General features: G+C 32.9%; 4 protein-coding genes, 1 long non-coding RNA gene and 1 pseudogene across 9 annotated transcripts; 3 read left to right on the forward strand and 3 right to left on the reverse strand.

Moving 5' to 3' along the window:
• Positions 1-509: 509 nt before the first annotated feature.
• LOC104718549 (AT-hook motif nuclear-localized protein 23 pseudogene) lies at positions 510-1,976 on the forward strand (annotated as a pseudogene). The gene has a single exon (XR_015568364.1). The product of XR_015568364.1 is annotated as an AT-hook motif nuclear-localized protein 23 pseudogene (transcript).
• Positions 1,977-6,852: 4,876 nt separating this feature from the next.
• Positions 6,853-8,928, reverse strand: LOC104718550 (putative membrane protein At4g09580). Of its 2 annotated transcripts, none has more exons than XM_087468955.1 (4): positions 8,155-8,928; positions 7,586-7,856; positions 7,326-7,496; positions 6,853-7,234 (listed from the first exon to the last, which is right to left on the reverse strand). In XM_087468955.1, the coding sequence occupies exons 2-4, from the start codon at positions 7,781-7,783 to the stop codon at positions 7,109-7,111; spliced, it is 495 nt and encodes a 164-aa protein (XP_087325081.1). In that variant the 5' UTR covers positions 7,784-7,856; positions 8,155-8,928; the 3' UTR covers positions 6,853-7,108. The 2 variants fall into 2 exon arrangements, with proteins under 2 accessions (XP_087325081.1, XP_010434616.1); XM_010436314.3 differs by having other exon boundaries at positions 8,127-8,890.
• Positions 8,929-10,283: 1,355 nt separating this feature from the next.
• LOC104718551 (uncharacterized) lies at positions 10,284-11,698 on the reverse strand. 2 transcript variants are annotated; one of them, XR_756399.3, is made up of 2 exons: positions 11,445-11,698; positions 10,284-10,652 (listed from the first exon to the last, which is right to left on the reverse strand). It is a non-coding gene; the product is annotated as an uncharacterized LOC104718551 (long non-coding RNA). The 2 variants fall into 2 exon arrangements; XR_015568163.1 differs by having other exon boundaries at positions 10,987-11,654.
• Positions 11,699-16,508: 4,810 nt separating this feature from the next.
• Positions 16,509-18,278, forward strand: LOC104718552 (transcription factor MYB39-like). The gene is made up of 3 exons (XM_087468956.1): positions 16,509-17,037; positions 17,162-17,905; positions 18,020-18,278. The coding sequence occupies exons 1-3, from the start codon at positions 16,772-16,774 to the stop codon at positions 18,054-18,056; spliced, it is 1,047 nt and encodes a 348-aa protein (XP_087325082.1). The 5' UTR covers positions 16,509-16,771; the 3' UTR covers positions 18,057-18,278.
• A 130-nt stretch (positions 18,279-18,408) lies between these two features.
• On the forward strand, positions 18,409-21,080 carry LOC109126836 (putative F-box protein At4g17780). The gene is made up of 2 exons (XM_087468957.1): positions 18,409-18,953; positions 20,429-21,080. Exons 1-2 carry the CDS (start codon positions 18,415-18,417, stop codon positions 21,078-21,080), a joined length of 1,191 nt encoding a protein of 396 aa, XP_087325083.1. The 5' UTR covers positions 18,409-18,414.
• Positions 21,081-21,226: 146 nt separating this feature from the next.
• LOC104723305 (alpha,alpha-trehalose-phosphate synthase [UDP-forming] 5) lies at positions 21,227-25,331 on the reverse strand. 2 transcript variants are annotated; one of them, XM_010436317.3, is made up of 4 exons: positions 25,015-25,331; positions 22,364-24,394; positions 21,739-22,012; positions 21,227-21,637 (listed from the first exon to the last, which is right to left on the reverse strand). In XM_010436317.3, exons 2-4 carry the CDS (start codon positions 24,349-24,351, stop codon positions 21,311-21,313), a joined length of 2,589 nt encoding a protein of 862 aa, XP_010434619.1. In that variant the 5' UTR covers positions 24,352-24,394; positions 25,015-25,331; the 3' UTR covers positions 21,227-21,310. The 2 variants fall into 2 exon arrangements, with proteins under 2 accessions (XP_010434619.1, XP_010434620.1); XM_010436318.3 differs by having other exon boundaries at positions 24,876-25,225.
• Positions 25,332-25,386: the final 55 nt, after the last annotated feature.

The following is a 25,386-nucleotide window of genomic DNA, read 5'->3' on the forward strand; positions in this document are numbered from 1 at the left end:
GCGCGTGAATACTACTTCCGTTAAACTACTTGATAATATCAATAACAATGCATAGCTAATTTTGAAACTCTTTGTATCTATCTAAACCAATACTAAACTATGAGTTTTTAAGCTTAGCTATCTTCAAATAAGGTTTATATGTAAAAACTTTCATATCTTACTTTTCCTAAGAAAATACTTGTATGGAACGTAGTAATAGTTTATAAACAATATATAGCCAAAAAGCCACAAATGCAAACAGTGAAACCTAATATATTTTGCTTGTGGTAGTCGCGTATATGTCACGCCCTTGCTATTGGAGAAGAAGAAGAAGAATGGAGTTTATTGTCGAGTCCAAAACACACAAAACGACATACAACTCAACGAGAACAAAAAATTTGAATTGAAGTCGATACCAAAACGAAATATTTTATCAATATCTTATTTGTAAGAGTTTAGGTTAGACAAGTGACTGCAATTACATACATATATCTATATATACACAAACATTTTTTCTTCTTCTTTAATGCTTTTATTTTAGTCTCACCTTCTCCTTCTACTTTTTATCATTTCCCTTTCTCTTCCCATTCTCGTCTTCCTAATAACTTCTTCTCAATCCTCTCTCATATCTTTTCTTTTTTTTCTTAGTTTAAATCTCAACATTATAAAAATAAAAAAAACATATACAAAATCTACAGAGAAGAAGAGAAGCTTTATTTTAATCTTGTTGTGGATTTGTGTGTGTGTGTTTTTTATATAATTTTTTTTTTTTTTTCAAATCAAAATCTCTTTTCTTTGCTTTTGATGTGGCCATGGCTGGTCTTGATCTAGGCACAGCTTTTCGTTACGTTAATCACCAGCTCCATCGTCCCGATCTCCACCTTCACCACAATTCCTCCTCAGATGACGTCACTCCCGGAGCCGGACTCGGTCATTTCACCGTCGACGACGAAGACAACAACAACCATCAAGGTCTTGACTTAGCCTCCGGTGGAGGATCAGGAAGCTCTGGAGGAGGTGGTCACGGGGGAGGAGGAGACGTCGTTGGCCGTCGTCCACGTGGCAGACCACCGGGATCGAAGAACAAACCGAAGCCTCCGGTGATAATCACGCGCGAGAGCGCAAACACTCTTAGAGCTCACATTCTTGAAGTAACAAACGGCTGCGACGTTTTCGACTGCGTTGCCACTTACGCTCGTCGGAGGCAGCGAGGGATCTGCGTTCTGAGTGGTAGCGGAACCGTAACGAACGTCAGCATACGTCAGCCATCTGCGGCTGGAGCGGTTGTGACGCTACAAGGAACGTTCGAGATTCTTTCCCTCTCCGGGTCGTTTCTCCCTCCTCCAGCTCCTCCCGGAGCAACGAGTTTGACAATATTCTTGGCCGGAGGACAAGGTCAGGTGGTTGGAGGAAGCGTTGTGGGTGAGCTTACGGCAGCTGGACCGGTGATTGTAATCGCAGCTTCGTTTACTAATGTTGCTTATGAGAGACTTCCTTTAGAAGAAGAGGAGCAGCAGCAGCAACAACAACAACAACTTGGAGGAGGATCTAACGGCGGAGGTAATTTGTTTCCGGAAGTTGCTGCCGGAGGAGGAGGAGGACTTCCGTTCTTTAATTTACCGATGAATATGCAACCAAATGTTCAACTTCCGGTGGAAGGTTGGCCAGGGAATTCCGGTGGAAGAGGTCCTTTCTGATGTGTATATATTGATAATCTTTAAAAATATATACCGGCGGAGGAGCTTTCCCGGCGAAGAATTTGCGAGAGTGAAGAAAAGGTTAGAAAGCTTTTAATGGACTAATGAATTTCAAATTATCATCGTGATTTCGGACATTGTTCTTGTTCATCCTGTTAAGCTTAGGTTTTTTATTTTTCTTTTCTTTTCTTTTTCTGCGTTTTGTAGAATTTTATGTTTTAAGCCTTTTTATTTTCTGTGAAACTCTATTTGTGTTCGTCTGCGATAAAAAAATAATCCTCAAGTCTTTCTTCCTATCTAGTCACTTCGTGTATCACAAATTTGATATCGACTTTTAAGAGCTAGCCAATTAGAGTTTGATTAGAGGTTTTACCCCTCATGAATCAAAAATTTCTATAATATTGTTGCTATGTTGATATGTATAAACATATAAATGGGTTTAATCCAGGTCTTTGGTGTTTTGGTCAGTGCAATGATTAAGTGCAAAACATATTTTTTGGGGGGATTTGGTGATAGAATTTATGACTTAAATATATGTTTTCTAATATTTTTATCAATTAGAGCAATGCGATCAACTATTAGAACAAATAATATTGCTTAATGGATGTTCTTCATTTCTGCTGCTATATATATACTTGACTTATATATACATAGATATAAGTATAAGTGTTGTATGTGTGTGGCATGGTAATAAACATATATATACATATTATGTGTGTGTGTGTGTGTCTATGTTTGGGTGTCAACTCAACATTGGTTTTCAAATTCTTGAAGCCCTAACATATCTATATGACCAGTTCTGTTTTGGTTTTGATCTCGACGAACAAAACAATGAAACCTATTCGTTTGTCATTGAGTTTTAATTTATATTTCTCCGATTTTGTTTGTGTCCTGACATGCATGTTTTAGGTTTTGTTATACTTATGTTTCTCCGATGTGTTGTGTATATTTTAGTTATTGGATGCAGTATGAAAAGTTACTATTATATGATTTAGATATCTTTCACTATATATTTTCGTAATAATATATACCATTAATGTGTGTTTCCAACTAGTGTGGATGAAGTTAAGTTTTGAATTTGTACGGGTAATGATTGTGTTTTCACTTCTCGTTAAGTTAAAATCTTCATATATAATATTCCAATGTTTATGATAATTTAACTAAATTGTTAATTATTTTATGGGAATCTCGTATTGGAAGCAGACTTATTAAGTTATTATACTGGTGTGGTGGGGTGCTTATCTGTAAGAGAATTTTCTTTTGATTAATCAATTGAGCTTTTTATTTAGAAATTATATTCTCTGAATAAAGTTCCTTAGTTATGCGACCTTCCTATTTTTATATTTCTGTTTTAAATGATTTGTTTACAAGCATTAGTATATCACATTGAACATGTAATGCGTGAGAATACTGTATACTTGTTATTTTAGTTTCAAACCCATTATATTGTTGATCATATTATAGAGACTAGATATATATTTCAACTGTTTATTATAGTTAAAATTTATTGTTATAATGTTAGCAAGTTTTATGTAACTATATGTCCATATGCATTTCAGTATATTAGTTATTCAACTATATTGAAATAGAATTATATAAAAAATCATAAATAAATAAGATATCTATTAATATTCGTACCTAAATAATAGAAATATTTTTTTAAGTTTATAATATATCTTTGTTAAACACATGAAATAACTCTTTAAACGTAAATCACATTTAAATAAAAAGACATATATATATGCATACAAGTTTTAACATCTACTGGAACATAGTTTCCCTATTTTCTTCCAAGCATTTGGTATAATTACATTTAATTTTGTTATATAATTTGAACTAACTAAAAAAATAGTGCATCTAAATTTTGGTTGCACTATATTTAGCATGAGTTTTAATAATGAAAGCATGCTAAATATAAATCATTATATTGAACTAACTAAAAAAATAATGAAATTATATATAATTCACTGATGTATTAATTTTGAAAGAATGGTGTGCAATTGTGAATTATGATTAAATAGTACAAAGGCAACGTTTTTTCTAACTTATAAACCATTAGTTCATGTAAAAAAATATTTCTAAGGTTTTTATCTTGTTATATATAAAAAGAGAGTCATTTGACTGATAATTTCTTTAAAAAGTTGAAGCATTATACATTTATACTGGTCAAACAAAAGTTATTTGTACATACAATATATGCATACTATAGTTATACTTTTGTAAAATACAATTGTCACAATCGAAAGAATGATATATCAATTATTTGATAACAATATTGATTGCTACTTTGAGAATGATGAATTAAGCTGTCGAAATGCACCGTCAAGTCGACTCCAAGTCCAACAACATCTAAAAGAACCCCCTTTTTTTCGCCAACCCTAGAATTAAAATTAATGGAAAAGAGACTTATTTTTGTTATTAATCCAAGCAAGGGAGGTAGAGTTTACAAAACAAAACTAAAAAATTTCCGCAGATCATAACTCAAACGTTAGTCATGTTGCTACTTGCTCGCGCATTATGTTTACTATTTTTTGGTTTTATTTGTCTGAGCTAGCTAGCAATGAATTTTGAAACGCATATACGAGCATTATGTCTTCCTTATTCTTTCTAATGCGTCTTCATTTTTTGTCAAATGAACAAGTTTAGCTGGAAAGAGACCGTACTAGCTGTAAAACTTCGGAAATAAAGTTATTTAATTATTAGATATGATATGCTTAGCTTTTCATTGGTCATTAATCATAAACGACGAAGCAAGCAAAGGAAGCATGGGATTGGCTTGTGACACAACAATGTCGATTCTCTTCGAGCAACATATATGGGTCCTTCTTTTTCTTATAACGAGGCCCATAAACTTATTGCCAACGCTATAAGGAATCAGCACCTGCACATATATATCAACATTTTCCCCTCACCGTACCCGCCCGAGAATATTAGCCTAAGATGATTCAAAATAGTGATCTATCCATCTTAACATTGTGAAGATTCTTGACTTTTTATATAAATCGGGTGAGCAAAACACAAGGCATAACACGATAATTGGGCCCTTATCAATAATAATTTGGGTTATATATACACAAAACCAACAATACATGTACATAAATTAAAGTAACACACTAACACATGCACAAAATATATTCGTGTATATGATTTTTATAACGAAAAAATCCCACACCAAAATTTTGACTAATCCTAGCTAATCTGTGAAAACATCATATATACTGAATCAGTGATAAATCATTAGTGAAATCACAATGGAAAACCTCTTCTGAACACATTCATGTATATATTTAATATTTTGAGAGTAAAATATGATATCAGTTTATTATTGTTATGCTTCTGATTGGTAACCTCGTAACGGTACGGCACTTACCGTTTTTTATAATGGGAGAAAAACTAGATTGACCCAAATTAAAAAGCTAATTACTAAGATAACTCATAAAATATGAGGGTTAGATGAGTTATTTTTTGGTCAAAAATACCCTTTTTGCTTTGTTAGGAAAAAAAATAAAGTCAAATTTACCCTTTCAGAATTTTTTTTAAGAAAATCAAAATATTTTCAAAAGTCTGCCGGACTAGTTGTGACAGATTTATTTGTGTATGACAGATTTGTTTTTGCACAACTGATTTATTTTTGTATGACAGATTTTGTATGACAGACTTATTTTGGACGACAGATTTTTTAACTACAGTTATGACAGATTTATAATTGATGACAGATTTATTTTTTACGACAGATTTATTTATAAAGACACCACAGACTTTCACAATATATGACAGATTTGATATAATGTTTAGCAGATTTCTTTTCCACAATTATTTCAGATTTATTTTCTTGATAAAAGATCTATCGTAACATGACAGATTTTTTTACGGAGAAATAATTACTAGGTTGACCTCTAGTGATAACAGATTTTTTAAACGTTACAACAGATTTTTTAATTTAACCAAAAATCTGTCGTTTGATAACAGATTTATAACGTTTTTAAAAAATTGCTAAAATGACCTATGCGAATACCATATGTGATGGCAGATTTTTTAATGTTATGACAGTTTTTTTTGTTTGCTTCCAAAAATCTGGTGTTTGATAACAGATTTATTAGATGTAAAATGTAAATATAGTGACAACAGATTTGTTTTAAGTTATATTTTTTTCAGTCATATTTTTATTAATTATATTTTATAAATCATATTATGAATCATATTTTTAAACTCATATATTTACAGCATATTTTATACATTTTAATTTTCTTAAATCTTATTAAAAATTTTAACATTATATGTTTATATATTAGATTATATTTTCTAATCTTATTTTAATATTTTTATATACATTATTTTAAGTTATAATTTCATACATTATATTTTTTTAAAAACTTATTTAAACTATATAATCTTAAACTTCATATTTTTAAATCATATCTTTTTAGATAATATTTTCATTAACAATTTTTGAATATTATTTTTACACATTATATTTTAAATCATATTTTATTTTTATAAATTACATTAAAAATAATCATCATATTTTTAATCATTTTATATTTTTATTAATTATATTTTAAAATCAAAATTGTAAATCCTATATTTTTTTGGTTTTTCGTTTTTTCAAAAAAAAAATTAAGAAAAGAAAAAGTTTATGGGTTTTTAGTCTTTCTACATTGAAATTAAACATCATATGTTTTAAGCATTTTATATTTTTTATTAATTATAAATCAAAATATTAAATCCTATATTTTTTTGGTTTTTAGTTTTTCAAAAAAAAAAAATTTAGAAAAAGTTTCTGGGCTTTTAGTCTTTTTACATAAAAATTGTGTCATTCTAGTTATTGGATAGGATGGAATGTTAATCTAGCAATTAATTGTCAAATTTGTGTCAAACTAGTATATATTCACTTTTATAATTATCAATTACAAAAGTAACATCAAAAAAAGTTATATTCATTTTCTTTTTGGTACCATTTTCTCCTAGACGCTCCTACCACTATTCTGTTATCGTTTTCACTATTTTGTTATCGCTTACGATGTCTTATGCCGGTTAAAAAAAACTTGAACCGCTAAACAATTTAGATTTGATTTATTCATAGGTGATATAGCCATATAGGTCGTGCATGATCATTCGTATCGGTTCCAAACCTAAGCAACGATAATTTCCGATCCGGGGAACTATTGTGAGTGTATTTTGCGATAACTAGGCCCATAAACTTAATGCCAAGGCCCATGAAACCCGTTTGAGATGTAGTCTAGTAGTACATTTTTAGTTAAAACATGAAGAGAACAGGTGGGTTTTGAAATTGATCCTAACATTCTAAATATATACACAAAGAGGCTTATGAATGCTCTCATCATCATCGTCATCATCATCATCATCATCATCATCGTAACTCGCACGCATGAGAAGGCGTTGTCTTATATGTCTCCAATGATCATCTTCTTCTACGCTTTCTTCTTGCTAATTAAGGTTGGAGTCACAGAGAGCACACCAATGAGACACAGAGTCGCCACGGAGCTGAAGTCATAGAGATCTCCCAATGATTTTAGCTCTCCAAGAGCAAGCCCGGCCTGTGACAAAAAAAACAAAACACATTATGATTGGAATATGTCCATACTCTGTAAAACAATAACCAGGGAAGATGCCTGAAAATTCTCATACCCGGACAGTGACATATGCAGCAGGAATCAGACCAATGAATGTAGCTAAGAAGAAGATATGGTAAGGAACATCAACAATTGGAGAAGCAACATTAATGAAAGTGTTAGGCAATGTTGGTGTTAGTCTCAAGAAGAGCATATAATTCAGCAACCGATCTTTTCTCTTCGCAACCTAAAAACAAACAAAAACTCTTCAGCATTTCCTTACATCAAAAAAAAAACAGGGCAAAAAGATTGATTTGGTTTCGTTTTGTCCACAACCTGTTCTTGGAAGAATACGAGCTTGTCAGGCCAAAGCGAGAAGAGTAACGGTCTACCAATGAGCTTAGAGAGGAAATAGCAAGAAGAAGCACCAGCTGTTGCAGTAGAGACAACAAGAGCCATTCCTTTGATAACTCCAAAGAGAGCACCAGCAAGCAAAGACATAAACACAGTTCCAGGAATCATAAACGTCTGCATAAAAACGTAGACCAGACAATATCCAACAAGAACTTGAACTGTGTAATCACTTGTGTAAATCTCCAAATTATCTCTGCAAAATAAGAAACAACACTAACTTTTTTAGTAATTCAATCAAAAAAATCAAAACTTTAATCATCTCCTAATTAAAGATTCAAACATTGCCAAAATTAGCAATAACCCCTAATACGAGATTAGCTTAAGCTTCAAGGCTTCATCAAGCATCACAAATTCCAGAATCCTAACTATCGAAATCTACGGTCTTTGAATCAAAGCTTGCATTTTTAATTAAAACCCAGAAATAATCAAATCTTAAAAATCAATTAACAAAAAAAAAAATCACTTAAGAATCTGAAGATCTTCGAGATTACGAGGGAGCTTGAGGAAACTGTAATCAGATTGAGGCATTGTGAGATAAACGCAAACAAGGCCCATCAGAAACCCTAAAACGACGCCGGAAGCTGCCGTGACATCCCAAAAGCTCAGAAGAGATGTTGGCGTCGGCGATTTCATCGCCGGGACAACGCCGATGGTTGATGTTTCTTCTCCTTCTTCTCTCTGCATCTCTTCTCTATCCTGTATCGACCGAGAGAGAGAGAGAGAGAGAGAGAGAGAGAGAGAGATAGAAGAAAGGAGGATATATATAACGAGAAGCTAAAAGCTTTTTTTTTTTGCTTACACGAATCCTTTTCCTCCTCGAAATCTGAAAGATTGAATTGAAGAAGAAGGAGACGAAGGAGAAGGAAGAAAGTATAAAAGGAATATTCGAATTTTGATTTTGAAGGATTTTTTTTTTTTTTTTTTTTTTTGTATTTGTAAAATCTAACTTAAACCAAATTAATTGATAAAACTAATTTGTGCACCTTTAAAAACTATTAGTGGCCCTTATTTTTTTCGAGGTTTATAAATTTAGCCCCGGGATTTATAAATCCAATAATTATTAGGAAATTTAATTTGATATAAGTTAAATCATTTATATGTTGATAGATATATGTGTTAAGTAAAATAAAAAGGAAGCTGTTTCTTGTAGCCTTGGACAATGAAATAAGGATGGTTTATAATAAAACACAAAGTGTATTGACAAAAAAAAAAAAAAAAAAAAAAAAAACACAAAGTGCTTAGTTTATAAAACGTAGAGAATAGGCACACAAATTAATAATTTGGGAATTAGGAAATTGAGACGTCCCGTTAAGCAATAAAACTCTTTTTTTTTTGTGGACTTTTGTTCCGAATAGTGATGAAATCGCACCGCATGTAATCAAAATATTGTTATATATATTTTGCTTGAAATCACTTTTAAGCTATGATATTCATAATGCATGTTACCTCCAATAGCTTCAAAGACACATGATGAGTGTAAATTTTTTGTCCGTATTATTGGAAACTTTTTATGATTGATATACGGATATTTATATTATTACATTTGGTAGTATTAATATAGTACTCTAATATTCTTTTTGTAGTTTCATTAATTACTTCTCTTTATATATAGGAGGATATCCATGATTTGTTGAGTTCAAAAGTATGGACGAAAATCGTTTCTTATATATATTAGTAAATCTCTTACATGTAATGTAGAGTCTTACCAGTATAATCAACATTGTATACACTTATGCAAAACAAAATCAACATTCTCTTATTGTGAGTATTAACAATAAATCTATAAACTCAGTTCTTCATCTGATAATTGATAGTGATCGTGTGGTGCTTCGCCCACCGAATATGGCAGATGACACGTTCAAACGATACATTGACATGTGAGCTTATAATTGCCTATGTTGCTTAACGACAAAAGTTTATATAAGAAGAGAATACTATACTTAACCTTAGTACTTTTTTGCCCAAAAGAAAAAAAAAACTTAGTACTTCATCTACACTCAAAGCAACGGAAAATATACAGCTGCAATGGCGACGTGGCTAGCATCAAGATAACTCTCTATTTTGTATTTTTAATGCTTAGATGAATATTTCTAATCTAGTTAAACAAAACGCTGATGTAAAACGATTTTTTCAATAAATTTTACATTTTATTTTAAAAAAACTTACTACTTCATCAATTCTGTAGGAGTAAATATAAAAATAAAACTTTGGCTCAAATGATATTTTGATTCCCTGCTAAATATAACATAGAATTAAACCTAAATAAAATGCAAAGCCTTTCGTCTTATGGCGTTTGAGTTAAGGGGATTTATGTTTTTATTGCATGCAAAACTTTAAAAACGTCATTTGGATATGGAATTATGGATTATTCTTTTTTTTAAGAAAACCCTAAATTTAGGGTTTCTAACAACAACAAAAAGAATGTCATTTGCCAGATTAAAATTAAAAAATTGATATATATATATATATAAAGAGGACAACGAAAATTGTCATATTTTGTTTTTTAGTGAATCGCCGGCAATAAAAAAAGTTAGTTAAGTTACCACTAACTCTATTATCTCAGACATAAATCTATTAAATCTCATTGATCCACTTCCAATGTAAATTCGATGTTCCAGTATTATAATAATACAGTTTGTAAATATTGATTACTTTTCTTAATTACATACAAACCTCTAGAAGTATCGTCTCTAATCAGTGTCGATGATTTTGAGGAAAGAAACATTAAAAAACAAAAAAGAGTAAAAATTTGGGAAGGACACAAATGTATGAAAAGGCGAGACAGATGTGTTGTGTTCTCTGTTTCTTCTGTCACACAAGTGAGACAACATACAACACATCGCATGCAATGTCTTCTAAAACCCGCTCGGAGGAAAAGAAGCATTCACTTTGTCAAGAACGTCTCTAACTCACTCTAAAGCTTTGAGCAGGCTTAGACCCTCTTGATGACTGATGAGCTGGAAGGTCCTGAACGATGTATTGTATCCACCTGCTAAGGCTATTATTGTAAGGGGATCTAACAAAATGAATGAAAATTGAACCGGTAATGATACAACATAAATACGGTAATTCACAGCTTTTATGAAAATTTATTTCGGAGTGATTAAACAGATATGGTATTGTTAGATAGAGCGGATTGGAGTTGTTATTGTTAGATAGAGCCAACCGATTATATTGTTGAGTGATTGATGCCATGGTTGGAACTTAGAAGATCTGAATCGATTATAATTGGTTAAAAAAATAAAAATTATGGGCTTAGTTATGCATACAGTATATGATTATGGAAAACAAAACAAGAGGAGGGATTGATGCTTATTTCTTACACGTGCTAAAATAAAATTTTGCCGATAAACTCAACGATTGTTCAACGTACTTTGACCGCCATAAATAATTGCAAACAACATGAATATCAAAAACCGTTAGCGTTTTTTTCTTGATTACTAAAACGAATGGAACATTGCTAAAATAAAGAATGTTTGAAAAATGATGAAGATATGAGTACCACAAAAAAAGAACACTCGAGACCCAAACACAATACAATATTCATGCATATATATATAACAGAAAGCTTATAAACAATTAGACGTACATCCATGCATAGTACGTAGCTGTTTTATGGAGACACAGTACTTATATAGCAAGAAAAGTTTTGGTCATGCTTGACTACTCTGTACGCCACTAGTGATCGATTTTGTAACTAAATCGATGTTTTCTTGTGGCATACAGGGAGCCAGGCACGACTATAAATCCTTATATATATAATATATGTATACATACAAACCTTCTAATATGAATGGTGGTGAGCGTATACGTTGTTCTTGGCTTAAATAAATTCAAAATGTGTATCATTTGGAGGAAAAGAGAATGAAACCAGCAGAGAGAAAGTGGCGATTATTTTTGGTCAAGAAATTGTGGAGATTGGTGTAAGAGGAATGGTTGTTGTACAAATATATATAGAGGAGAAAAATACTAATAGACTTTGAAGGCAAGATAAAATAAATTAATAACTTGGAAAAATATATCTATGCTTATCATAAAAAGCTTTTATAGTATTTGAATTGTACTTGAAATACTGCACACACAAAACAAAAAGTTTGCTTTAATTTTAGTGGGCTAAACTTATTATTTATCTACACCATTATTATATATAGAGGATAATGTAAGATGGAGATCAAAATGGATTCTCTTTTGTTAAAGGCAATAAAAAGACAGACACAGCGTGCAACACTTCAGGGTTACTTTAGTTTAGTTTAATAGTTTTCAAGTTGGTTCTGATAAACTTTCTCACTTTCGATAATAAGTTTAAGATATTCCTATTATTATAGCTGAAGGGAGTTCATGCCTTCACCTCTATTAAGTATATTGGCTCAGAATAATTCAAAACTGTCCTCTATCTATCTGTACATTGAAAAGTCTACATATGGATCTCAACGTTAAAGAGTATCATGAAAATCAAAGTTCCAAACGTTCGATTATTCAAGTTCATATGCCATTTTATTAAGATCCAGAACCGTTTTTGAAAGAAGTAGCCAAATAGATATATATAGTCACGTACTACATGATGGTCGATGTTTTTTTTCTGTTTATCACCGTTTGATGTTTGCTTGGTTCATACAAAAGGTTTCAGTAGTGCTGGTGCATATGTGATTCACAGTCACACAGCTTTATCTTTTCCTTGGGTCGTGGGCTCTTTCGACTTTCCCTTTAGCTTTCTAGAATTAAAGAGGCTTTTTCTCTAACCAAAACAAGTTCTGGTTCAATTTTCGACAAAACCAGCATTGCTTTTTTTCTTTCTTTTACTCCCAACGAGATAACTGAACCGAACGGAATCAAAATGGAAAATAGTGTTCTTGAAACCAGTTCAGTTTCATTTATGTACAAACCGACTGGACTAAACTAGTTTTAGCCGAACCAAAATTTCTTGAAATTCATTTTTATTCTTCTTGGTAAGTATTGAAACATATTTTTATTCTTTTTGTGCATGGAATTTGTATTGACCGTTTGGAAATAGCACAACAATTTGTTTTAGATAGTTTAACAACATTTAAGACGACAACATTTTGACGAAGAAACAATTGGCCCTTTCGTACCTCATGACGAGTTGATGATATAAGGAAATTAACAGAAGAGAATATTTAGTTATTTTTAGATTTTTTGCATCTAAACCCAGATTTAGTTTAGTTGAATTATTTTTTCTAACTAAAATAGTAAATGTGGTCTAATAACGTTGAAATAGTATGACCATAATTTTCCATAAAATCAACAAAAAGGAAAGGTTTGGGTTTCAAACAAATGTCAAACTCGTGTTTTTTTTCTTCTAATTAGATCAAACAGCGTGTTGTTATTTTATTTCTATTTTCTCTTTAACCTCGATGGAACACATAGTTTTATTTCGTTTATCACAACACAATATCTATTAAACGGAATCATTTACAGTTTTCATATTTTTTGTAGACGAAGTATCACTTTTTCATAAAGGAGAAGAGCATGTTACGATTATGATACAATTTAAGCATATCTTACTTGTATTATTATTATTATTATTTTATGATACGATTTTAATCGTTAGCTAGACAGCCTATATGTACACAAACAGGTAAATATTAAAATCATCAAACAAAGCCCAACAAATATACATTTATAAAGAATTTTCTATTTTCAAATAGTAAAATCTTTAAACACTTGTAATTTAAATAAATGAGCAGTTTCCTGAATCTCAGATAATTTTAACAAATGTCGCATATAATAAGATAGGGGGTTTCTTTTTGTTTTCTCTAGAATCTCTGATAAAGTAAGGTGAGATTTGAAAGAAAATTAATCTTTCTCTACCCTAACTCTTTCTTTTTGGTGAGATTCTCTACCCTAACTCTTGCTGATGAATATTTTTTTTTTGTTTGAAAATATTTATTATTACTACGTACTGTACGTTTGTATGCAAAAACGCGCATTCACATCTGGAAATCTTTTTATGGTTTTACCTTTTATTTCTTAAAATTAACTATTTATCAGCCAAAATAACGTTGTTGTTGTATAATACTACTATAATTAATATACGGATTCGTTATGTAACGATAACTAATAATATGACATTTACTGTTTGTTTTGCTGGAAATAACCAAACATATACGTCCCCAAGAGACACGATCACGGATGTTTCGCTTTAATTTAGCTAGGACAACTCTTTAGAAACTTTTTTGCAAATGGATATTTTATGCAAATATGTTTATTTCTTTTTATCCTTTATTTAATTACGTATAGACTAACCCTTGGTCGTTGATATAATTTTACAAGTTAACTGTTTTTCCAAGATTTTCCCATCTACCAAATTATATACTTCCTCGTCAAGAAAGTGAGATAAGGCCAGGAGAAAATATTATCCCAAGCTCCTCCTACTTTACTATTTGACTATATCCTGTTATTGTTTTTTATTTGTCCCCTTAAACTTCGTCATTTTGACTCATACAAATTATATTATTAAGTGAACGGAAAATTCTTTTTTCCATACGGATTACGGAGTTTCGCAAGCGTTTTGGACGATCCCAAGTCGGAATTTGAATATGATATACTACAAAGGATTCTTTATTAACCAATAATCATATGACATATGGATTTTTCAACCAATAATGACACGCCATATGGTATGGATTGGGATCACGAAGTTCTGTCAAAGATCTAGGCCAAAATAGCGTGATTCTAGTCATTATCCACAAATACAATTTGTGCTGGACCAAGTCATGGAGTATTTCTAACACCGTACGAAAGACATTATTATGCCATCTAAGTATCTAACTCAACATGCATATGCTCTGATAACATATTTTAGACTATTAGAGAATTACATGCGCGGAAACTAACTCGTGATATATGCGAAAGACTGATAAGTAATCTGTCGATCCACCATGATAACCCAATATCTAACCCATTATATAGATAGCTTCTAATTAAGAGATATTTTATCCTCAAAACACCTTCTAAAAGTTCCCAATGTGTATTAAAATCTTTTCAAAACTCAAAAGACAATCTTTATAATTCAAAATAAAAGGATATTGTCTTGTTATGGCAATGTAAAGAGTTTGTAGAAGGTTTAGACTTTAAACGTACAATAACTATATATGAGTTCTGATGCGATAAAGGAGGTGGGGTTTTAATTTGAGTATTTATTCTGAATTCAAGAATGCCTTATTAGTTTATGTGTTAATTTGGGCTCGAATTAATATTTCCAATACTGACCGCAAAATGAAGTCACTGAATTATAATGTAATTCAATGGCCATTGTAATGTCATTTAATTCATGTATTATCTACACGCCTGTGGCGTAAGCCGCGTAACAATAACATTACATAGAATTTTAAGCCTTTGCTTATCTCTCTACTCGTTGACAATGTCAAATAAATATAGCAATTGAATTTTATACTATATGGTGCTACTACTTACATGGAACCCTTAATCTATACGACTGTTCGTATAGTCAACGAGATAAATAGAGAGTTGGTAAGTGTTTGGTTTTAATTTGACAATGTGAAACAAGGCAGCACATTGACCCTTTAATCCATGACAGTAATTTAACGGTTAAAGTAGTAATTAAGTATATAATCAAGATCTTCTGTGAGAGTGAGACCTCGTTATTAAAAATTATGTGAGCGTTTTCTCCAACGATAGGAAACTTCGTTTCATGTTTTTCTCTAATTTGTCGTGACTCGTGATCCTTCTCATAAACTTTGACGACAACAAAGATCCTATTACTGTATGTATATATATGTAAGATTTTTTAAAAGATCCAATAGTATAATATGATACCAACTTTGTAGTTACACCTTCTAGTATAATACACTTTGTAGTTTATGTGTTCCTCACGCTATCGAGTAAATGTTTGGAATCCTCGAGAAAAGTTCTTTAAAATAAATAAATTAATCAATCGAATTTTTTATATCGAGTTATATTATTAATGCAAATCACTTCGTAAACCTCGTCTTAAACAGATGTATTCCAAATCTATATTACCAATTAAGATATGTAACCTATGCAATAAAGATAGTTTCATTCCGTTTTTACATTTTCACGTAAAAAACTAATAAAACAACTTAAAAAATGATAATAACATAGGTAATTGTTTTGTGACTTAGAAATTCAGAACGGTAGGCACAGAGGGTTTGGTTACGACAAGGAGAAGGATTAATAATCTTTGTTTGAATTCAAACAGAGCGGAAGAAGAAGCGAAAGAGTAATTAGGCTTTGATCAACCATGAGAAATATATTGAAGCAGGTAGAGATAATTCTTTGAATGCGGTGGAAGCAATCACATAATGATAAATACAAGATTCCAATTTTGATGAACTTTGCAATGAGAACATAATTTTGCTTTTCAATAAAATATTACTTCATTGTGTATACCATTCAAGAAAAGTAGTTAATTATCATCATGCATATAAGCAAAAAAAAATATTTGTAGGCAGTAGGCTTTAATATATGGGAACAGTATTCAAACTTGTTACGTTTTCAAATTTGAAATGCGGGGGTTTAACCTATTTACAACAAGATTAGTTTGAGTTTCGGATTAACGAAATTATACTAAGTTTGTTATGTAATTAGTATACAAGTAACAGTTCGTAACATATTCTGCATTTTGTTTATCTATTCTACCTAGCTAGGGCAAATGTTTTATACATCTAACCCACAGATAACAACATCCATTAACAATTATACCTTTTTCTTTTTAATATAAACATTCTTACTTTGAAAATCATCACCCCCCCCCCCCCCCCACGAATTACTCTTCGAAGTTCGAACGCAATGACACATATAATACTACCGTTACCTAATCTTGAGTTTGTTATAATTATTTTAGTTAATTAATTAACTTATTCATTGAATGACTCATCTATTGCAGACTTAATTATGATACATTATGAAAAGAAAAATATTTACATAAAATTCTGACGAATGCATACACAACTTTACTTTTGTTTTGTCATGGCTCCCTTGCGCATATCTATATATACATACAAACATAATCGTAGGGAGCGACGAAACAAAGAAAGATCATATCTTCAAAAACCTCTTGATATAAGTTAGGGTTCTTGATCAGAAGATAACCATCTATCAACAAAAATGGGAAGATCACCGTGTTGCGATCAAGACAAAGGCGTGAAGAAAGGACCGTGGATGCAAGAAGAAGATGATAAGCTCACCGCTTATATAAACAAGAACGGTTATGGGAACTGGCGGTCGCTTCCTAAGCATGCTGGACTCAACCGCTGCGGCAAGAGCTGTCGACTCCGGTGGATGAATTATCTCCGGCCTGATATCCGGCGAGGCAAGTTCTCCGATGAAGAAGAGAGTACCATCGTTAGACTCCATGCCCTTCTTGGCAACAAGTAAGACATTTTTTTTCTATCAAAATTTTAATGCTATTTTGCGAGATTTTCTAACCATACACAAAAAGGTTAATTTTTGATTGGTTCATTTTATTAACGTTTGAAATTAAATTTTACTCTACAGATGGTCTAAAATTGCGGGTCATCTTCCAGGAAGAACCGATAATGAAATAAAAAACTATTGGAACACTCATATGAGGAAGAAGTTGTTGCAAATGGGGATTGATCCAATAACACACGAGCCAAGAACCAACGAGCTTGGCCCTATCCTCGATGTTTCTCAAATGCTCGCCGCGGCGATCAACAATGGCCAATTTGGTAACAATAATAACCTCTTTAACAATAGTACTGCTTTGGAGGATCTTCTCAAACTCCAATTGATTCACAAAATGCTTGAAATCATAACCCCCAAAGCCGTACCAAACATCAATAGCTTCAACACCCCCAAACCGGAACCGGTAGTCAGTAGCTTCAATACCAATTCAGTGAATCCTAAACCGTATACTACGGCTGGACAACAGGTTTTCATAAACCAAAGTGGAATCACTCCTGAGGTTTGGGATGGTTTTGAAGATATCCAGCTTCCTGGTTTGATTACGGTTTCTGAAGAGAGTTTGAAGGCAGCAAAACCGGGTAATAGTACTACCACCGAGGCAAATGATCATACCGGAACCGGTATGATGATGGGTTACTATGGTGATCAATCACGTGAAATCCCATCTTCTGGTTCAGTATCGGTTTCTCCTGTAGAATCCGGTTTGAACCATCCTGGTACGGTTCAGCACTCACCCGGTTTAGATGTCCTAGAAGACTGGGAGAAGTTCTTTGATGATGAATCAAGTGATTCTTGCTGGAAAAGTTTCTTAGAGTAAGCTTTTTTTTACCACATTAATTTATAGTATATGATATTTCTTTATGATAATACAATAAACGTTCTCAAATTAAAATGTTTATTAACAGAGTTTAACTATTAAATCTGCAGCTTAACGTCACCCACATCGTCACCCCTCCCATGGTAAAAAGCTGGATTTTGTGCGGGTCGTATACTCATAGTTTTAAAACATACAAAAATATTCGATTAATAGTATTGATTTTTTTTTGTTCTTAATTATTATTGATTTTAAAGTTCTGTTTTTGTCAAGGAATGATTGTTTTTATTCTTATTTGGTTTGGTTGTTGTGTAAAGAAACACATTGTAATCAATATCTATCTCCCCATATAATAACTATACAATCAAACAACTCTATGTATTAATTGAGATTGACCGATACAAAATCCTAACTTGATTCACAAGTTATATAAAACTAAACCTATTTACCAATAAGGAAATGTGTATCTTAAAAAGACTAACAAAGAAAAAGAAAGCAAGCACCAAAAATGGAGGAAGAAGAGAAAAACCCTAGTTCGATCTACATAGTGACCGATCTACTGGAAGATATATTCCTTCAACTTCCTTTGAAATCGATTCTCATATCAAAAAGCGTCTCAAGACGATGGAAATCAATTCTTGAATCGAAGACGTTCGTGGAGAGACGAATGAGTCTTCAAAAGAACCGCAAATTCCTGGCTGCTTACAACTGCGACTGCAGCAGGGAGCCTAGGCTACTCCAGGGGTCGCGGTTCAAAGGTGGCGAACAGATAGTATATCTGCATTACAACACCACACGACCCTCGTTGACTTGCTACGGTTTGGTCTGCATCCTCGAACCATATTGGATCGACGTATTGAACCCTTGGACAAGACAACTCCGGCGACACGGCTTTGGATTTGGAACCATAATCGGAGAATTGTCGGCTTTCTCTCCGAGATATTGGGCAATGGGATTTGGTAAGCACAGAGTTACGGGCAACTATAAAGTAGTGAAGATGTGTTTATTATCTTTCGGTAAAACTAGTGTACGCGATCCTGAGGTGGAGTATAGTGTTCTTGATGCACTACAAAAAAAAAAAAAATTGATTGCATCATTTAAATAGTATCACAAATGTAAATGATATTAATTTAAATGACTTACTGATAAATAATGCATAACATGTGGTTTAGTATCAATTGTAATTATTGATGTGGTAATCGAATAATTTGACATCAGTTCAATAAAAGTGACACAAATTTATTTTAACTTGCATCATTTCAAAAATATTTATCAAAAATATAAATTTACATCACTTAATATAATGATGCAAATTAAATATCAATTAATAAATGATACAAAATTGATCTTATAATAAAATATTATTAAAACAATAAATCAATATACCACAAATCATTTCCATAAATTAATAATTATAAACATGTATTTTTTGTTTGGATTCCAGATGTGGTTTTAATATTTAAAATACCGAAACCTGTTTCTTTTCTTTTTTTAATTCCTCACTTTTTATTTGTTCCAGATATATTATTTTTTTTTTTAAAATCTGAAATTCATTTCCATACTACTCACGATCTTTGTAACTTCCCAAAAAATATAATCTTTGTGATTATTTAAAGGTGAAAGTGGTTATCTATTAGCAAAAACAAACAAAAAAAAATTGGGAGTGATCAAAACAACAACTTTTGCATAAGTTCTTCTTTGCGTAAGACTACTGGTGAATCAAATTATGCATCTGCAACACATCTTGAGCATATTATCATCACATCTAAGAACATTTGAAGGTAAGTGTAATTTTCTTCTCCATATTTTTTTTTATCAATTTTTATTATCTCATGTAGAATTCTAACTTTTTCTCTGTTATTTTTGGTTAAATAGTCAGAAAATCTCAAGATGAAACAACAATGTTATCAAGAATCTGGAAAAGAAAGGCATGGAAGACAAGCAAATGTGTTTCATATAACACTTAAGCATGGAGAAATACATATAACACTTAAGCAAGAAAAAACCATAGCTAGGTTATGAATTTATGATCTAAGTTCATCTTACTTTTTTTTTCTTTTGTAAATTGATGATGAATCTATAATAATTGGGTTGTTATTTGTTATTTGTTTTTACTATTTTTGTAAATAACGATTTTAATAAAATATATTAGTAAAGATTTGAAAAGATTTTAATAGATATCGAAAACAATTTTCTGCATATTAAAAATAATTTCGAAAATATTTAATGTAAAAAAATCTGTTATTAATTTTTGTATTATTAAAACAAAAAAAAATTATTAGTATCGGTTATTCATAAATGATACCAAAATTAAAAATCATTTACAAAAAACTGACACAAATAATTAAAATCATTTGTTATAACTGATTTAATAGAGCATGAATTTGAAATAAACTGATACAAATTATTTGCATCAATAAATAGTAAATCATTTTTAAAAATGATATAAGTTATTTTTACATCATTTAAATCTGATGCAAAAATATAAAATAAATGATTTAACACAATAGTTTTTTTTGTAGTGATGCTGAAACTGGTGAATGGCGGATGTTGAGTTCACCTCCTTGTAAGGTCTTTGCCGTAAAAGGATCCGTGTGTGTGAATAGATCGATTTACTGGTTACACAACACTATTGGGACGGTTTGGAAAATACTAGCCTTGGATCTTCACAAAGAAGAGTTCCATAACGTCTCAGTTCCGACTATGAGTGTCATGCAAGAAACCAATATAGTGAACCTTGATGACGGCCTGGCCATAGCCAATACCTATACTAAGGCTGAATGGAAACTAGAGATTTGGTGCATGGATACAGAAGTCAAAAGATGGACCAAGACTTACTCCATACATTTAGAGAACAGAGTTGTTTCCCAGGAAAGACAGAACAGGTGGTTCACCCCGGTGTCGGTTTCTAAGCAAGAGAATCTTGTCTTCTATGATAACCATAACAGACTTTTCAAATATTATCCAAGGAAAAATGCCATTATGTGTCTCTCCTCAGACACTTGTGTTATATCTCCATTCTTTGAAAATTTGGCACCACTTCCTTTGAAATCAATCATTCCGTATCCTCATCCGCGCAGGAGATCCAGATGCCCCCTCCTGTCTTCGAGATCGAATGAATGCGGGATCCTATATTTTGTCTTAACCACCACTCTACTATGGTTCTCTCTCTAATAGTCCTAATTATATCTAGTGTTAAACTGTAATTTGGTTCTACATCTTATTATCTAAGAAACATTTTGCTAACTCCTTTCTCTTCCTCTCTCAGATAATGATATAAAGTGGATTCTTATCTATGCTTGTCCTGAGACACAAAAAGATTTGCTTACCTTAATCCATTATATTTGAAAACCATTCACAAATCACAACAACAAACCATTAAAACTTTTTTTGTTCACAAATCCTTAAAACAGATCTTTCGTCGGAACAGCAGCTATTGAACCGATTTGATCAGATATAGGTGCGTTAGAGGTGGCTAGACCTTCAAGCATTCTGATTATCTCTGCCGTATCGTCTAAATAGTATTTTGCTTTGCTTGGCTTTTGACCAACGGTGCAAGCAAAGATCTCAGCCACAGGAGACAAAGCCGGGCCATCTTTTGCACTCATTATCACCTCAAACATATCTTCATCGGATCGATCATCACCAACGCAGAGAATGAAATCCAAAAGTTTCCCTTTTTCTTGCATCGTTGTTATAAGCCTCTCGGCCACAAGACCTTTGTTCACACCCTGATATCAGAACAACAAAATACAATAGACTTGAGAGATTTGAAATGAGAAAATCAGAAAACAGACAATAATATAATAGACCAACTCTTTGAACATCCGACCTGTGGTTTAACTTCAACGAGTTGTTGTCCAGTCTTGACAGAGACTGGGTCATTGGTAAGCACGCTTTCGAGGTGTTCCATAAGCTCTTTGGCTTGACAAGATCCAAAATCAGGATCTGCAAATTGGTAATTCCAAACGAGTGCAGTCTCTTTTGTCTCTATTGTTGATCCATCTGTTGTCTCTGTGTACAGTCTCATCACTGGCTCTGCTATTTGTTTCCATTCAAAGCCCGATACCAAACTCGACGTTTCCCAGTCTGTTCCATCATTTGGCCTGTCCCCATTGTGAACAAAAAGACCAAAACTTTATATCCAAAACATCCACCTTTTCAACAATGAGATTGAGAAAAAGATATGAAAGCAGCAGTCCCATGTGCAATAATCAAAATAACTTTATTATCCAAAAGATTGATTTATTCAAGTGCTCTTAGCGATTCAAGAAGATAAGAAAGCAACTCCAATATGTAAGCTAGACTAGACTAGGTCAGTTGAGGTAACTTTATATCCAAAAGATTGATCTTTTCAAGTGATCATAATGAAATTCAAGAAGATAAGGAAAATATAAACTTAACGATCTTTCTGAGTGCTCTTAGTGATATAAGGAACATGTGAAACCAAGTGTTACCTTATAAAGTATCCGTGCTCTGCACCCAAACCAAGATCATCACATGAAGAAAACCATTCAGTTAGCGTATTTCTGTCTTTCCCGCTGACGAGGTACACGATATTCATGGGATCACTAGACAGATTGTTCAAGATTTCGATTGTTTCGCGTGTTGGTGTCGTCCTGATGGACCCTGGCTGTACCATTGTGCCATCATAATCCAACAAAATGGCTCGATTCTTGGTTCTCTTATAAGCTGAGACAATGTGCTCAATCGAGAGCTTTTTAAAACTTGGATCAAGCGCCACAACTCGAAAGCCTAACCCGAAACCTATCCCCCAACACCTCTTCCTCACATGATCACCGCAAGCCCTTTCAAGATCTTGTATAAAGCTGCGCGCCCAATACGCAACATCATGTGTGCTCACATATTTGTAGTGCTTCTCGTGACGCATCTGCTTCTCTGCTTCTGAAACTATCAATGCATAATCCATGGCTTCAGTCACAGCATCTATGTTCCATGGATTCACTCTAATGGCGCCGCTTAAAGAAGGAGAACATCCGATAAATTCAGAGACAACGAGCATACTCTTCTTTGATGCAGAAGGTTCAAGGCCTATAATATCATTGAGTTTCGGATTACCTTGTCTGCAGATAATGTACTCATAAGGTATAAGATTCATACCATCTCTTACCGCTGTAACAAGACAACACTCTGCAATCACATAGTAAGCAATCCTCTCAAAGAACTGAAGCGTTGTATCAATCAGAACGACAGGTTGGTAACCAGGCCTTCCAAACATTTCATTAATCCTTTTAACCGTGGCCTCAGTTTCAGACTGAACCTCCTGAACGTCTTTACCACGACCTCTTGCAGGGTTTGCAATCTGGACAAGCACCACTTGACCTCGCTTCTCCGGATGCTGTATGAGAAGTTGTTCCATTGCCAAGAGTTTGAGGCTGATCCCTTTGAAGATGTCCATATCATCTACACCAAGAAGAACTTTTTGATTCAAGAACTGATCTCTCAGCTCAGCAACTTTGGTTTGAGTCTCAGGGAGGTTTAAAATTGACTGAAGCTGGCTAATATGGATCCCAACAGGAAGAATCTTGATGCTTACCGTTCGACCATAGTACTCTAGCCCTATGGTTCCACGTTTGGACTGATAGGATAAACCAAGCATCCTGCTGCAGCAAGAAAGGAAGTGTCTAGCATAGTCAAAGGTATGAAACCCAATCAAATCTGCGTTGAGGAGTGCGCGTAAGAGCTCGTTTCTCACAGGAAGAGTACGGTATATCTCAGAAGAAGGGAACGGGCTATGAAGGAAAAAACCAAGCTTTACTCTATTAAACCTCTTCCTCAAGAAAGTAGGCAAAACCATTAAGTGATAGTCATGAACCCAAACAAAATCATCATCAGGACTAATCACTTCCATCACTTTATCAGCAAAGATCTTGTTAACCGAAAGGTAAGCTTGCCATAAAGAACGATCAAATCTACCTCCAAGATCAGGCGTCAAAGGAAGCATGTAGTGAAACAAAGGCCATAGATGTTGCTTACAGAATCCATGATAGTACTTGGTGAATAGCTCAGGTGGGATATAAGCAGGAACACATTTGAAATTCTCAAGCAACCTTTGAGAAACATCATCTTGCTCAACTGTATCGATTTGTTCTTTAAGACAACCAATGTAGACAACTTCCATGTCTTCACGCATACCGTCTTTAAGCTGCAAGAGAAGCGAGTCATTGTCCCAACTAAAGCTCAATTTACCCGCAGAGTTTCGATGTGATTTAATAGGAAGCTGGTTCCCAACTACGATGATTCGATCTTGCGTGACGGAAGAAGGAGCATCAGAGCAGACACTGTTGCTGTTGTTATCATCATCTAGCTCAGATAAGACACCTGTGACAGTTGCTACTCTTGGAAACCTCTTCTTCTCCCGGGAAAACGAATGGAAATTGCCAGAAGCAAGATCCAAGAGGTTGGAATAAGATCTTGATACCATATCTCTTGGGTTTATATAAACTCTCTACAAGGAGGTGCAATGTCTGAAACACAAAGAACACATCAAAGATCAGAACTTTGATCAATCATTAAATTCATCTGATTCACACAAGACCAAATCTTTTAATCAAAGTTCATTAATTTCAAACATTACGAGAAACCAAAAAAAAAATCTCAAGTAAAGGTTTCATTTTTGTTATAGCCAAAAACTGAGAACAGAACCAGCAGATCTCATACTCTAGACCCCAAATCTAAAGAACATTTTTTTGACATAGAAGATGCATAATGAAGAATATAAAAAAGTGGTGGAGACTCTAAATCTGGAATCAGAAGAACAAATTTATCAAAACCTTGAACAGCTTATATATATCAAAAAGACAAAAACCCATGCCGGAACAAGAACAAAAAGGTGGAAAATACCACAGAAAATAATCAAAATGCGACATAAATGTTATTACAACTAGTTCTCATCATGTCTTATAGTCAGAAAAGAAAAAGAAAAAAAAAGCTTAAGCCACAGCTTACAGTAATATAAGATCAGAACACAGAGCTCGAGGAGAGAAGAAAAAAAAACGAAACTTTGGGTTACTAAAAGTTAGTCAGATTCTATAGTTACAGAAGAAGAATCCCATTAGATGATGATCGGTAAAAAAAAAAAGCTCACTTTTTTGAAGTAATGGAAGCAGTGAGTGTGAGTGCGAAGACTGCGAGAGAGAGAGAGAGACGAAAAAGATTCTTATTTTCTCCGATCTTTCTCTTTGCTCTCTGCTGTTACTTCTTCACTGTTCTCTAAAAAAAAGTCTATTTTTTTCCTCTTATTTAAAAAAAAGAAAGAAAGAAAAAGAAACCTTTTTGTTTTTGTTTTTGAGCTTTGGACTTTGGGATTTTGCTTTTGCTATATGGCTTTATTTGTTCTCAAGATTTAACATTAAATGAAAGATTCTTTTCTTCTTCTTTCTCTTCATAAGGCAATATAGCGTTGTGGTTTTTTATGACCAATCATGTAATGGACGTATTTGATTGTCCAAATGACAAT

The sequence above is a fragment of the Camelina sativa genome, chromosome 10 (assembly GCF_030686135.1).
Source record: "Camelina sativa cultivar CO46 ecotype springtype chromosome 10, ASM3068613v1".
NCBI lineage: Eukaryota > Viridiplantae > Streptophyta > Magnoliopsida > Brassicales > Brassicaceae > Camelina > Camelina sativa.